At 32.9% G+C, this 16216-nt stretch overlaps 1 protein-coding gene across 2 annotated transcripts in view; it reads right to left on the bottom strand.

The window, feature by feature from the left end:
- Positions 1-1331: 1331 nt before the first annotated feature.
- The window catches only part of Kif3a (kinesin family member 3A), a 42253-nt gene continuing 27368 nt past the window's right edge, over positions 1332-16216 (bottom strand). Inside the window, exons 9-19 of one of the 2 annotated variants that reach the window (XM_047556698.1) lie at positions 15399-15497; positions 13422-13493; positions 11312-11320; positions 8019-8175; positions 7461-7641; positions 6897-7007; positions 6432-6557; positions 5309-5362; positions 4897-4965; positions 4281-4405; positions 1332-2387 (exon numbers count right to left, since the gene is read on the bottom strand). In XM_047556698.1, coding sequence (XP_047412654.1) covers positions 2339-2387; positions 4281-4405; positions 4897-4965; positions 5309-5362; positions 6432-6557; positions 6897-7007; positions 7461-7641; positions 8019-8175; positions 11312-11320; positions 13422-13493; positions 15399-15497 — 1052 coding nt within the window. In that variant the 3' untranslated portion in view covers positions 1332-2338. The remainder of the gene's footprint in view (positions 2388-4280; positions 4406-4896; positions 4966-5308; positions 5363-6431; positions 6558-6896; positions 7008-7460; positions 7642-8018; positions 8176-11311; positions 11321-13421; positions 13494-15398; positions 15498-16216) is intronic. The other variant, XM_047556697.1, reaches the window with a different exon arrangement.

Genomic DNA, 16216 nt, shown 5'->3' with positions numbered 1-16216 from the left:
AAATATTATTCAATAATAACCTATTTATATATGTGTGCCACTCACTTTCAAGCTGTGCATTTATTTCAAATAATGAGCAAGTTTGTTCATGTATATTCTTTCAGGAAATTAACACTGAATTATAAAATATTTCATTTGTGGACAAAACACAGTAAGTGTGTAAAAACCATAGAAGTACATGAGTAGAGCTAAGTGAATAGCCCTGAAGTCAGTGTCCATATCTTTAAGTGGATATTCAGACCTGGCTTGAATATCTCATTTTGTTATATCTGAATATTTAATGTCCATCTGGTAGAATTGGTTCTAGCATGAATTCTTTTTAAAAAGACTGCTAAAGCAGGCTGCTGAAGAATTTCTCAACATTTTGACTCTTCATAGATTTCTTTTTGTTATTGTGATGGGTGGGACAGAAAAAAATATTTGACACACTGTGGCTTAAATTTCTATAATGATTTAAGCTTAATTCAAAAGCTATTCCTTTTCTATTAAATAAACTGTTGAAGGCTAGAAAAATGGACTCTTAAAAAGAAAAAGCACTTTTTTCCTACTGGTAAAATTAAGATTTCTGTAATTACTAAAGTTAAATGTGCAGCATCAAAAACATTTTACAGTTACCAAGATATTCTACTCACATAGTCTTGACAAGACATACTCACCTCAAGGTCTCACAGTACCTAAACAATGCCCCTCTAAGCAAAGTTGTAAGCTTCTAACTCTTACGCACTACAAAGAAAATGCTGCCAGTGAAATGCAATTCTAATTACCCAGCAAACACCACACAGGACACTCAGTACTCCACTTCCAGAAAGTACTTCAAACATGTGGACACATCTTTACTACCATCTCACAAGCATTCCACCTGCACTTACCATCATTCTACACACAACTCTGTAGTTATTAAACTAATATTTAATCAATTTATTTAAATAAGGTTAATGGAATAAATCTTTGCAACTGACATGTGTTGGGATGATTATGTAATTTTAAAACTCACAGAAAACTAGGTGATTTAAGAGTAGAAAACTTGTACAAAAAAATTTTTTTGCTAAGTAGCCAACCAAAAACAAATTATCTATTACACTTTAAGTTTACTATGAAACAAATATAATTTTTATTTTGAGGAGAATATAGTCCAACTGGATTTATCAATAGAAGAAATTTAGAGAATATTTTATTTTATAAAAATGAAGAAAAACAAAATTAAGTGATGTTTAGTTTTTGTTTTGCAGTACTGAGATCTAACCCAGGGGCACTCTACCACTGAGCTACCTCCCCAGCCCTTTTTATTTATTTTTTTAAATTTTGAGACAGGGTCTTGCTAAGTTGCTGAGGCTAGCCTCAAACTTATGATCCTCTTGCTGCAGTTTCCTGAGTGGTTGAGATTACAGGTATGCACCATAACACTTTGAAAAATAAAATGTTTCAAAGGCAAAGGATTCAAAGATATTTTTCTTGCTTAGTTGCATTTTCTGGAAAATTGAGGCCCTTTTCAATTGGGAGATATAGGTAATTTCCATCAAAATTTAAAACTCAGAAAGGGAAAGCATCCACAAATCATACCTACAAGAGAATTTTTAAAAAAAGACAATACAGGCAAAGATATTCCTTTACATTTAAGTACAATTCAACATTTCAAGAGAAGATGAAGTCAGAACAATAAAAAAAGAGTGTATTTAATTTAAACTCAAAGTAGCAAGAAGACTCAAAGGTCAGAAGAGATAGAAATGAAATATATTTTCAATATTTGGCTTCAAAATATATACTTGCAAAGACTGACCACTGAATTATAACATGAATAAGATCAGTCATCTCATACTTAAATGCAATGAATGTTAGTATAAGAATTAAAATATATTTGAACAGGGTTAGGGTTAGGGTAGGATGGAGTCATTTCTTAGGTGTTGCAGCCCAACATTCACATACAGCAGCACAACACAGGGTAATTCAACCTGCTACTTTCTACATGCAAAACAGGACATACTTTTTTTTCTGTACTCTGAAATTGTTTATCTAAATATACAGTAGTTGGGTAAATAGCTAACAGACTTACATATACATCAAACTGAAACTGTATAGAAGGAACTGCCCCCCCAACTTTCTGGCACAGTACAGTTCAAGAGTAGTGTAACAATCTCAACAATCACAATTGTACAATTTTAATGTTACATTAACTTAATATATATATATGTTTAAAAATTATGTGAATTATTATTTCCAGTCTTATAATTTATAGTTTTCATTATCTGAAATTACACAGAAGTCTTTTGTGTTTTAATTAAAGATTTGTCCAGGCATAAGAACATCACTAATTTTTATTGTGACTTTAAGCCTATAACATTTACTGAAGTAAAGAATCAATTACGGTCTCAGGCTTTGCAGAACGCTTTCTGTTTGAAGAAGAAAAAAAGAGAACATGAATGCTTTTAAAAAGACTAAAATGCAAACACTTTACAACATATAGTAGAAAATACAGGGTGGCCAGAGAGTCCGGAAATTGGCCAATATTTGACTTCTTTGACCATGAAAAGTGATCAATGCCCACTTTTTCAGGCCAGGGGAAGTTCACCTAGAACTGACACCACACCCCAGTATGTAGAATAGTGAGGGACTGGACAGATGATAGTGTCCAAAACTGGACTAGACAATATGACCACATCAAGTGGGTTGCATGCTACCAGACTGGAATCTCTTGCTAATCTCTTTTGGACTGTATTATTGGCACAGGTGGAATGCTTGAGAATCAGACACATATTATCTGAAGCAACACCTCACAGATACATACGTAGGGACTGATGGGAATGCTACATTAGTGTACTGTTTTTGCAGTTAAGTCCAGCACAATGAATTATGAATTTCTAATGAGGAATATCACATTAAACATATAATATAATATCAATAAATCATTTATTGTGTATATTTGCCTAATTTTATGGCTATCTACAATTTTTGTAGGATTTTCACCATACAGCAGGATATTTCTGGTATACAAAGATGCTGACTATGGCTCACATAATGTTGGCCCACACATTTTCTTTTTTAGGTTAAGCTAAAAAAAAAGTACACATTTAAAAATGGGCATTATGGAAGCTATATCTAAATAGCTCATCAAATTAGATGTTTTAGGTCTACACAGTAAAAAAAGTAACTAAAAATTGAGGGATCTCATGTAAGTAATCTGAATTTCTGGTTTCTCCTTAGAAAAGAGAAGATCCAGAAACAATGGGCCCTCTACTCCCACAACTAACTAAGAACAGAATGGTGACTACCCACAGCACAGCTCTCCAGCCTGCTGCAGTCCCCTCATTAGTTATTTTCTACTATGCCAAGGCCAACTGCTATACCATCAGACCTGTAGTATCATTTTTCCAACTAACTGCAGAGTTAAGAGGAAAATATTTCTAGTAAAAGTGGAAAAGTAAAAGATCTAAAAGAACTTGTGTTTCTTAGAACTGATTTGCTTCATCCCTTAATATTACACTTGTGGCTTCTGTTGGCCCGTGAACGTGTTTAAACCCCTTATCTAAATGCTGAAGAATGCAAAAATCTGTACACTTTTAATGTACAACTGATTTCCCTACCACTAGTTCAACTACCCCAAGTTAAAAAGTGTTGGGTTACATCTGAGATTATGTAACAAGAAAAAAAAAAAATTAAAAACACACAACTTCGGTCTATATAAAAAAGTACATGAATTCAAGAAAAAAAGAAGCTCATTATCTGCTACAATTTCAGGAGCTCCAAAGTCTTGCAATCAGCTTACTAAACAGGCTGCACAGTACTTAAGTAGGAAAGACTGAGAAAAAGCTCCAGTCCAGGACTGTACATGTACATTTCCATGGTCATAACCAGTGTCCAAAGGAACAGGAAAGATGATCAGAGAAGTTTCCTTTAACTTTGGATGGAGGAAATAAAAGCTCCTGGGGTTATGTTTATGACAGAAAAACTAACCAGCTGAGTATAGTATTTTGGGAGTCTAACCAGGCAAACTAATGAAAAACTAGTGTAAGAATTAAGCAATTAAACAAGATAGTGATTCATCATACATTTGGAAAGATCAAAGTAGATTAAAACTAAATTATCTTACTCAAGAAGGCTAAAGAAGTTGGAAGACCTTAACTCTTTAGTTAGATTTTACTTGATCAAATTATAACTGCGTAATAGATTTGATTTTTAAAGTATCAACCAAAATATATATGTTAGATAAATTTTAATTTCCTTTAAGTGTATTAATAAGAATATCTCAATGTTATCTTTTCATGGGATTCAAGGCTAGTCCTTACCTTCTCCCTGTTTTGGGCCTTGCTTTCCCCTTTGAAGTCCGTGGTCTTTCTAATTTCATCAAAGACTGACGCAGACTCTCCTCAGTATAGGCAAGATACACATGGGAAAGATCTACTTCAAAGGGCTAAGTGAAAGAAAAAATAGAAGGCATTCTTAAAGAGTTAAACCAGATTTAGGGGAAGATTTAAAATACTGAACAAATACCTAGCAAAAAAGCCAGAGAAGATAAACTAAATATCAAAAGATACCTAATTCTAATATCTAAAATGTATTCACCAATGTTGTTATTTTCCCTAAAACTGGCTTCTCTTCTTGTTGACCTAGGACTAGAACTACCTTTGAAAAGGAAGGCAGATGCATTTGAGTCTCTCATCATAACCCCATGACCCAAAGAGATGAAAAGAAGACTCCAAAGAGTGATCTGAATCCACTCTTGTGACAGAAAATGATAAGCTAGCCATTGGGATAAGGCTGAGAGTGAACAGAACTACCCTAAAAAGGGTTCCATCCTAGAGGATTGATTAACAGATACCAGGTGATAGCACATTTTAATGACTCACATTCCTACAAAGAAACACATGTAATTAAAAAAAAAAAAGAAAAAAGTATTCTTACATCTTTCTCCTTTTTATCAGGTACTGGTGTTTGCTTCCTCATGTTATTTCCTGTATAGGCAACACATTTCTCAAAAAAGGAAAGGGTGGGGGAAGAAACGTCTTAATTAGTAATTAGTACTGTGAATTAGGCAAACTTCTGTGAGATATCCTGATGTTTCACTAGTAAAACATGGTCTGAATGTTGCTAAAGAAAGGGACCAAGAGGTCAGTCAGGTCTGCAGCTCCTGACCTAGGCCATTTCTATCATAATCTCTGTGTTACGGTTAATTAGAAAACCATCTTAAATGCCCTACTAGATTCTCATCTGATTCATCCTCTGAACCACTTCCCACCTCATGGCAGCCAGCCCAATTTCTAATCCACAGGAAATACTTCACAGTATTTCATGAAAGGATGAAAATAATACTCACTAGTTGCCATTCTCCTATGTCTTCATTCCAATGGACATAGTTTTCAATCATTTCCTTTTAAAAGTCAAGGACAGTTCATTTTTAATATTTAATAGTATTTAAAATATTGAAAACAGTCATAGTCATGTTCTCTTAGGAACATGTGTAGATACTATTAAACTATAAAAAAAATAGGGCTGGGGACATTATTATTCAGTAGTAGAGCACTTGCTAAGAATGTATGAGGTCCTAGGTTCAAACCCCAGCACCACACACATATGTATATATACATATGTCAAAAGAATGAAAACACAGGAATTAAGATGATTTGATTGGAAGAAGCACAGAGAAGGGTAAGTGTGGGGAACCATTTGGTTAGAAGTAGGTTACTGTCAAGGTCCTTGCTTTTGTTCTGGGTGATAAGCTTACTACAAAATAACTAATTAAATTAAAGCAGGCCATCTAAGGACCAATAAAGAGAGTGCGCTACGAATCCAGGAGTAATTCTATACACCTAAGGTTCAAAGGAAAAAAAAATACTAAGGCTTATCTTCAGACAAATTTCTTAAGGCTGTATTGGGATTCAAAACAGATTTTTAAGAAAATCAACATGTTAACATTGATTAAAATGTATCAGAAAGAGAATTTTTTGGCTAAGAAAAAGAGGATGAGATTTTTTAATTACACTAGATAAAGAATTATCATCCATCTGGAGATGAATGGTGGTGATGGCTGCACAAGAATATGAATATTCTCAACACTGCTGAACTGTACATCTAAGAATGGTTAAAATGGTAAAGTTCATGTTATGTTTATTTTACCACACAGACACACAAATTAGTATCCATAAACAAGGTAAAACAGTTAGCCTAGGGGTTCTATTTACTGGACCTATACCTTGATTCTGATTGCATTTACATAAACCTGAGTTTTCTGAATGTCGAAGAAATTCTTATTTAGATACTTATGTATTAAGGAATCCTTAATTAGATACTTAGACATTAAGGGAAGTTAACTGAAGTATGATGGCATTGTTCAAGAAAGTTTTGTATATAATAGCTAAATTAAACTAAATTAGAAATTTCGTTTCCTTTTTCTTTAACCCCAGTAACCTAACATCTAGATCAGAGCACTTCCTGCTTACCTGATAGTCCTGAGGTATAAAGTTATCAATAATAAGCATCTGAAGTCGAAGCTCCCGGCTAAGTTGCCGAATGTTTTCTAGTAGGCCTTCAATTTCCCTCTGATGTTCTTGTTGGAGATCTGCCATCTACCAGAAAATCCATTAAAATATTATAAACAAGTAAGATTTTAAATACAAAAAAGTTCCTCTGACACAGGGCACTGGCTTGTGAGAGCTTACGTGTAGTTCTTTTACAAAAATAATGGACAGACTGACATTATCACTGACTACTTCAGGTTATTGGTCAAAACAGAAAAAACAATTTGGTTTGGTAGCTAAAATTAGAAACTGCACATAAAGACAAAGTATTTTGTTTATTTCTTTAAAACTGTAAACACGTTATGACTACTTAAGTGTTCTTAATCAAAGGAATTTCTTCTTTAAAAATTCAGAACTATATTAGTAGGTCATTTCTCAGAAACCAACCTCTGATTTTGCAGCCATCAGCATAGTCCAAACTTTCTTTAATTTCTTGGTCTTTCCCTGTGCTTCCTCTTGTAAACTGGTATATTTTTCTTCAATATCCAAACGTTCTTGCTATGATAAAAATTGGTAAACTTCAGAATTACTTTAAGACACAAATTTAAATTATTTAAAAAAATGTTAGTGACTATTATCTTTAAAATAATCCAGAAATTTGCTTTTAGTGCCTATCTCCCAGTTATATAGGAGGCTGAGGCAGGAGGGTCACAAGTTCAAGGTCAGTCCTGGCAACTTAGTGAGGCCCTGTCTCAAAAAAAAAAAAAAAAAGCTGGGAATGTAGCTCAGTGGTAGAGCACCCTAGTTTAATCCCTAGTACCTGCCCCTCAACACTCTATTTCAAAATCTTACCAAGATTATAGATATTAAAAGCTAGGGCTGGGGAGATAGCTCAGTTGGTAAAGTGCCTGCCTTGCAGGCACAGGGCCCTGGGTTCGATCCCCAGCACCGCCAAAAAAAAAAAAGCTAAATAACTTAGGCAAAGAATATTAAAGCAAAAAGTCACATTACCTCTTTTTCCTCAAGTTCTCTGCGAAGCTGCTCTGCTCTTTTCCTCCTTTCTTCTAGCTCCATGTTAGATTCTTCAAGAAGTTTTTCTTGTTCCTCAGCTTTGGCCAACAAATCAACACCACCAACAATTACCTTCTTCTCCAGAGCAGATAATTTTTCCAGCAAAGATTGATGCTCTTGCCTATTGATTAAAATGACAATGCTCTAAATTCACTGAACAACTATTGTTCTAATAATGGCATTTCCCAAAATTCGTAAGAATCTAGATGTACAATTTCAAAACTAAAAATTATATAACATCTCTATGAAATAACTCTGTGTGTATTAATACATTAACCTATAATTCAAACTCACCAATATTTTTCCTCTCACAGAGATTAAACAATTGAAACGTTTAATTTTTAGAAATACATCACATATGGCATCTTCTACCCCATAACAGCTACACTTAAAACAACAATCAAGCTTTTAGTTACTATTCAATTTTCCTGCTTATACGTATTAGGAAAACTACTAGAAATTTAAATCATGAATTCATCTCAATTCAATAAAACTCACTGAGCTTTAAGAAGATCTTTTTCCCGCTTCTCTAATTCAGCTCTAGCCTTGTTTCTTTCTTCTTCTTCCATGTCAAGCTTTGTTTCAAGTGCTTTTCTCTCCTCATCAATTTTTGCTTGCATTTCAACCATCTTATCTGGAGAAACTTTCTTTTTACCTATTTGAGTCATTTAATTGCAACAATCACTAAAACAAGTCAGTGTTCCAGATATGTAAAATCTTTGATACAGAACTGTCTAGACTCCTCAATACTACAAAATATCAACATTTTAAGAAAATCAAATGGATAGTATCACTCATTTCCATTTATGTTCTAGAAAAACTTTTTAAATTCCCTGCTAAATTCAAGCTCAATTGTGCAAAGATACCTAAGAACAAAAGTAAGTGAAAGAGAGCAAAACAGATGGGCTGAAAATAGGGAAAGAAAGTGGAATAGGAAAGCCAAATAAAATAGCAAAATTTTCTGTGTCCTCCAAATAAAAAAGAAAGCAAAATGATTCTTCAGTTTCTTTCTCCTGACAAATACAATAACAAGTGGTTTCTTAAAAACCTCTCAAATCACATAAAATAAATGCATAAATCAAAGTCACAAACAAAAATAAAATAGATAAAAATATCAGAATTTATATCAAGTAGTTTTTATTCTTGTGAGTTTTTAAAATTTATTCTTCAGGGTTTTTCTAAAATTTTTGTTTAAATTACTAGAAAGTATTTTCTACCATAGTACATTTCTAAAGAAAGAAATTCTACACTAATTATACGACAGTTAGATAGTATTAAGAGGGCATTTTATAGCTGATGAGCTGTCATGATTATCATCAGACCCTAAATGAGCAACTAAAACGCTCAATACTATGTCAAACTCAGTATTCTAAATCTCCCTAACTCAGATTAAACAAGTATCAGATATAAGCAGAAATACTACCAAATAATAAAGCTGGAATACAGCTTCCAATTGATCATTTTGATTACAATGTCTAATAGTGTTTTATATACATATAATAGGTACTCAATGAAAGTTTACTGATGAATTTCAAAAATCATGAAATTCATATGAAAAATCAAAAAGAAAATAAAAACTAGCTTACTAAAATGGTTATGGAACTGAATCAATGACAATTCATTTCTGGCAATACTATTTCTCAGAAACTTATGTTCCTTCAGAAAACCAATCAAACTTTTCACAGAATTGGTCTGAGGCTCTCTTGAAAGCTTTGTCATTCTTAACTTCCTTCCCAAAGGACTGTAGAAGAACAGAGTAAACCAGAAGAGTTTATAAATTGTTAATGTCTCCACCCAAAATCCAACCCCTTCTGCTATTAACAAGGAAAAAAAACTAAAAAATAACTATGATGGTGACATATATCAAAATATAGTCTTTCAGGAACCACGGGAGGAAGAATCATTCATAGCTTCATTTAACTCTTCAGGCCAAAATTATATTAAAAAAACACAATTAAATAAAATACAATATCCTTCATTTCTACAGAACTGTAAGTTCAAAGCAAAACCTAAGCCACAAAACAAATTAAAATAAAAGCACTGATCCAAATTCATGCTTTGGTATGGTGTGATTCATTGCATTCCAAAAGTCAGGATGTGGACCTGAATCTGTTGGCTTGTCTGTCATAGTACCTGGGTGGAACCTTCTGGATAATATGGTTAAAAAATAACTTTTAAAAATAATTTAACTCCTTTTCTCAATGAATAAGTAGAAAGAATTTCCCATAAGTAAAACAATTTCTTAGAAATTTGAGGGAGAAAAGATAAATTTAGGTGCATACATTTAAAAACCTGTAACTTCCTTTCCACCTCAGAATTACAAATATTTAAAGAAAAATGGCAAACATGTTAAAATCAAAACAACACAGGTATGAAGACATGGATGCTTAACAATATAAAGGAAATGATATGATCAATATGTGAACATAAGTATTTTTAGGCCTTTAGAGTTCTAATTGGTTTTGTTAAAAAGTTTTTATGGGGCCTGGTGGCACATGCCTGTCATCCCAGTCTACTTGGGAGGCTAAGGCAGAAGGATCACAAGTTCAAGCTCGAAGTCAACCTCAGCAACTCAGTGAGACCCTTCTTCAAAATAAAAAATAAAAAAGGTTAGGGATATAGTTTCATTATATTTCTTCAAATAATACTTTAAGCTAAACATGAATATTTTAACCAGTCATTTTAAAGTGAGGCATCACTAACAGTCACTTTTATATGTACTTTTTAAACTAATTATTTTTACCCTTTGCTCCCTATGATACAAAAAAGGTTTAGCCTTCAGGGGGCTGACCTGTGGACTCCTGGGGAAGATGGATTCCAGGGGCAGGAGCCTGCACTACAGGAGCACCAACATGATCAATTCTCTCACCACCTTAAGTAAGGACTTTGATCCTTCTAACTACAAATATTTTAAAGATTTTTTAAAAGGGTAGGGGAGTAAGGCTGGGAATACGGCTCCAAGTAAAGCACTTGGTTAGCATTGGTAAGGTCCTGGGTTTGATCCCTAGCAACACACACACACCCTTTTATCAACCAAACCACTCAATTAAAACAAAAACAAAAACCCACAATAACGTTTTTCTAATATTATATAATAAAATTCAGCACAAAACTTCAAAATTCAGGACAAAATTTTTTTTTCAAAGTTAACGCCATAAAGAGTATTTAATTAAGACAAACAGAACGGTAACATTTTTCAGTTGCCCTTTGTCAGGTGTTTTAACCAAAACTGTGATGGTGAACTGGCAAGGGAAGTCTGAAGGGAGGAACTTTAAGGAAGTGTTAACTGAATTCATCTCATTTTATTACATGAGTACCCACCAACATAGCTCACAGGCACTTGATTCTTGGCTTTAAAAAGAAAAAGTGGGAAATGTCTGTGAAATTATTTATAATTGTATTTCTAAAATTTGACTTTAAGAATTTGGGAAAAAAAGAAGTTTTATTTTGTTTTAGTATTGGGGTTTGAGAACCCATAGATGCTATACAACTGAGCTACATCCTCAGCACTTTTTATTTTTTATTTTGAGGCAGGGTTTTGCTAACTTGCGTAGGGTCTCACAAAGGTTGCTGAGGCTAGCTTTGAACCAGCCTGATCTTCCTGCCTTAGCCTCCCAGGGTTGTTTTTTTTTTTTTTTTTTTTTTTAAGCTGAAGTTGAAAAAAATTTTTAAAAACAAAAATGGATACTTACCTTGCAAAAAAATTATTAAATTAAAAAATGTTATTTAATTAACAAAGTTCTTTATAAGATAAATAACTACCAAGTGGAGTGCAAATCAATCACACCAACCTGCTTGATCTTGCAATAAGAAGTGGTAAGCAAATCGTAGACAGGAAGCATACGCACAGAGATGAGGAAGAAAAAAAGGAAAACATTATTTCCTTTGTAAAACAAAGAAAAATGTTTAATAGCATTCATTTATAGTATAAGTACAGAAATAAATCAAATCATTATCAAAATGGAAATAAGAACACATGTAAAAAGAAAGCATATTGAATATGAGAGATACAATTTCAGCAAGGAGAAGATTGAGTCTAAGATTACAACTCAAAGAGTTCACACTGACTCCCAAATTCCTGCAAATGTAACAACTCAGCAGCACGTGTTTATGTTAATGGTAGACATAGAATTGGGAACCTGTTAAGACCTGGGAAATTCTAAAAGAGCAAAACAGAAAATTAAGCCAATTTTTAAAATTAATAAGTTGAAAGTAACAAAATTCACATTATCCATTTCCAAAATTTCCCAATTCAATGTGTCTCCTAAAAATCCATTACAGGTGTGCCCCATTTTAAGAAAATCTGACTCAAAAACCCAAACCAACAAGAGAGAAGTTTATAATTTGCACTATTTGAGTAACCAAAAGATTTTATGAAGAATTTTTAAAGACAGAAAGTTCACAATACGCTATTTTCCAACTTGATTTATAAGCAATGTTTTCAAAGAAAAAAAATTTACTGCATAAAATGAAGTACACCTGTATAGTAACAAACTTACATTCAACCTATTAGTAGACTGTTAAAGGTAATTACAATAATGATTATAGAAGTAAATGACAACTGATGATTCAAGCAAGGGACCTAAAAAAAAAAAAAAAAAAAAAAAGGCCACTCATGTTTTATAAAAGGGAGGGTACATACATTACCAAGTTACACACAGCAACCACATGCTTGGGACAACTATCTCTCCACTTCATCAATATACCCATGTTACAACAACATATTATGTGCTAGGTATGCAAACAGCAATGAAAACTTCTTGAATTGAACAAAGTACGACTCATTTCATATTGTAAATTCATATAACAACTCTTTAAGAACTGAGGTAAGTTTTGAAATAGAAAAAGTGCAATGTTTCCTACTGAGATATTTTCTCATATTTCAGTTTATAATACAAAATTAAACCTCTCTATGGTCTCTAAAGTAATGTCATGTATTTTTTTCAAATTATACTCTGAAGTGAATTGTTTTGGTAAATTGCTTAAGAATTGTCAATAGACAGAGTTTTGCTATTCTTGGAATTCTTCCTCTAGGAAACAAAATGCATAAGAACAATAAGCGATCATTTTTGTTATTAGTTTTGGGAAAGGTAAGAATATAGATAATGCTTTAAAAGACAGTAAGCTGCAAGCTGGTACAAGAAGGCATCACTTCCCTTTTCTTCTGAGAGTAAAATATGAATAGATAAAATTAAATAATACTTTTCAACTTAAAGTTTGAGAAAAAGCCTTTAAGTCTGAAATAAGTCCAGATGGGCCCTGAATAAACTTCATGTGGTTCTCAATTCTTTAGTCACACCTTAGAAAATTTCTTAAAACCTATCAGATAATTTAGAAATGGAGATAAAGTCCATTTGGAATAAAAATACTACAAAATTTATTTTTACTTGCTTGAAACATTACATTTTTATTTGGGAGTCTTCAATCTTAAGCTACTGCTAAGAATAGGACACCAAAGTGTAAAATGTTTATAGCCATATGACATGATATAATGGGTACTGGTGTACTGCCAAATATAATTGGTACTTTCAGAAATTCAGAATTTGTTGTTTAATGTCCCTTATACTGACCAGGATTAAATACTGGTAATGAAACATAAAAAAACAACCATAAGAATTTTTCTTGTATACAGCTTACTAGCTCTCTTTACATTATCTGAACTGCAAAAGCATGAATCTCTCTTCCATTGTCTCAAACATAAGCTAAAGCATATGTTTTAACAATTATGGTTAACTGGAAGCAATGAAGGGGCGGGGGAATCATCACATGCTTTGTTCTACTGAGAAGTCAAACATGTATTCTTCAAATAATGACAGGGAGCGGTGCAGCATTGCTCAAATGAAGCCCATGGGTTATGGAGAAGCCAAAGCTCTGTTAGAGAATTTAAGAGCTACCACTCACTAGTTAAGAACTTATCCAGAGGTTTCTCTATGACAGAACATGTGGAGTCTGAACTACTGCTGCTGCTACTGCCTGGAAGACAAAGAAATGAGCCCAACGCCAACCAAAGAAAGAAAAAAACAGGAATATGAACACACATACAGAGAAAAAATTCAGTTCCAGAGAAAGAATTTTAAGGACAATCAAGTTTTGTATTAAAGAATCAAAACTTAAACTTTCCCTTAAAACCAGTTTTGGTAGCACTCTATGCAATGTTCTCTACTTCACAAAGCCATACAGGGGGGATTAAAACTGTATTTAAGATTCACTGTGTGCAAATCTTACTATTCAGTTAAAACACTGTGTATTGAAATGACAAGAATAAAAAATAAGTTATGTGGGCTGGGGAGATAGCTCAGTCGGTAGAGTGCTTGCCTTGCAAGCACAAGGCCCTGGGTTCGATCCCCAGCACCGCAAAAAAAAAAAAAAAAAAAAAAAAAAAAAGTTATGTGGTGACATTTAAGTCTATTTAAACTATTTAGGTTGTAATTCAAAGGAACTTTTAAAACTTAAAGTCAAATCCAATTAATGTTACAGATCTGCCATCAATTTCCCTCTCTCCCCTCAAAGCATCAAATTATCAAATATAAATATATATGTTTAAGGTTTGACAGTAAAACTGAAAAGGTTCACTGAAAATTTTTAAATTTCTAAGCCTGGTAGGCATATTATCATTAAATATTTTAAAATATTAAACAGTGGCATTTTTCTACCTAAATTTTTTTTTTATTCATTGTATACAAATGGGGTACAACTATCATTTCTCTGGTTGTACATGAAATAGAGTCACACTGTTTGTGTAATCATACATGTACATAGGGTAATGATGTTTGTCTCATTCCATTATCTTTCCTTCCCCCCAATCTTTTATTTTTAATAAATCTATTGTATGCTTTATAGCTTTCTAAAGAATAGTTTATTCTGTGAAAAACTAGATATAAACAAAAATACAGTTCTCTAAGTCAGTGTTTGGCAAACATTTTCTGCAAAAGGACAGATAATAAGCATTTTGGTCTTTGTAGGCCTCATGTGAAAGCAGCCACAGACCATATGTAAACAAATGAGCAGGGTTGATTTAATAAAATTTTATTTACAAAAACCGTTAGGGGCTAGACTTGGCCGGCAGGTTGTATTTTACCAATTCTTGCTCTAAATCATGCTTTTCCTGTCTTCTGAATTTATACAATCTTTACAGTTTTTAAATTTGGGACTCCTGATCAAACAGTGATGGGTTTATTTTCAGCAACATCATTTAAATAAGACAAGCAAAATATGCACCAGCTGGAAAACAATGATCCACATTAATGGAAGAGAGTTCTGAAACAAATATTTAGAATAAAAAGGCTTGAAATGCAGGCCATTATAATATGTCCATCTCTTGCATGTTATCTATATCCTTAGCATGACACAGTCTTAATTCACACATAACACATGCCCCACATGGGGTGAGAATGAGTACATATTATAAAAAGGAATTAAATTAAAAATATAAACTTTATACAAATTTAATATTTAAAAATCCAATGACTTCTAAAGACTAACCTTACTTGAGAAAAAAATTTCACATTATCCTAATTTCTTAAAATACATAGGTTCATAACAGATGAAAGCCCTCACACAAAATTAAAACCCTACCTAAAATTTCAAAATGGTGCATCCACTCTCATAGTTTTATAATTCTAAATTCTTAAAAAAAAAAAAAAAAAAAAAAAAAGACCATATGGTATTCTGAGTAAGCTATAAACAGGTTAGTTGAGAAAAAATAAATGCAAAGTTAACCACGTATATGGCATACATCCTCTGTTCTAATTGTTATAAATAAAAAGAGCAAAATAGAAGGCATGCACTCTACTGCCTTAGGAATGTGAAAGCAGCATTGGGTAACAATCCTAATTAATCTCTACCAATTTACCAATTAGAACAGTTAACAGAACTTACCCCTTCTCTTTTTCCTTTTCTCTCCATCTTCTCCAATCTCACCCTCTTCATCCTCTTCCTCCTCTGACCCACTGATATCAGAGCCTGATATTTCTTCTCCTTGGATAGTAATTTAATAGGTATTTTAGTCTATACAAGTCATTGGTTATTTCAGAAATACCTATACTGATTTTTTTCAATAAACTTTTGTTGCCACCAATACATTTTTTGTCCTTTCTGAAGTACTAGGGATTGAACCCAGGCAGTGGTGCTCTACCACTGAGTGACACCCCAACCCTTTCATTTTTTTATTTCAAGATAGGGTCTCACTAAGTTGCCCAAGCTGGATTCAAATCTTCCTGCCTCCGCCTCTTGAATGGCTGGAATTACAGGAGTGTACCACTGAACCTGGTTCCAAATACAAATTTAAATATTTCAATGCTCCTAGACAGTGTATCAGTTGTGCTAATCTCAGAAATAGCTAAGACGTATACTCAGACTTTATTTTTCTAGAGTTGCTAAAAAGAAGTTAAAATCTGACACATTTAAAAATTCAAATAATTATTTTAAGTAGAGCTCTAAACAAATACAAAAGTTTATGTGTTAGAATTATTAGTTCAGCCTTTTTAAATGTGATCTCTTTGAGGGAGCATTTTCTCCTTGTTTCCTGCTTAAAATTTCAAATAATTCATTCAATCTGATTATTTTTTGAACCACAAAAGTGTCAGTTAACAAAGCGATCCTGTTTCTAGGACTATATCAGAAAAAATATTTCAAAGAGGGCTTTGTCTGTATAAAGATAGTGTTAACTACATATTGACTTAAAGACAAAAAGTCAA

The sequence above is a fragment of the Sciurus carolinensis genome, chromosome 6 (assembly GCF_902686445.1).
Source record: "Sciurus carolinensis chromosome 6, mSciCar1.2, whole genome shotgun sequence".
Taxonomy (NCBI): Eukaryota; Metazoa; Chordata; class Mammalia; order Rodentia; family Sciuridae; genus Sciurus; species Sciurus carolinensis.
This window is presented reverse-complemented; position numbering and strand designations above follow the sequence as displayed.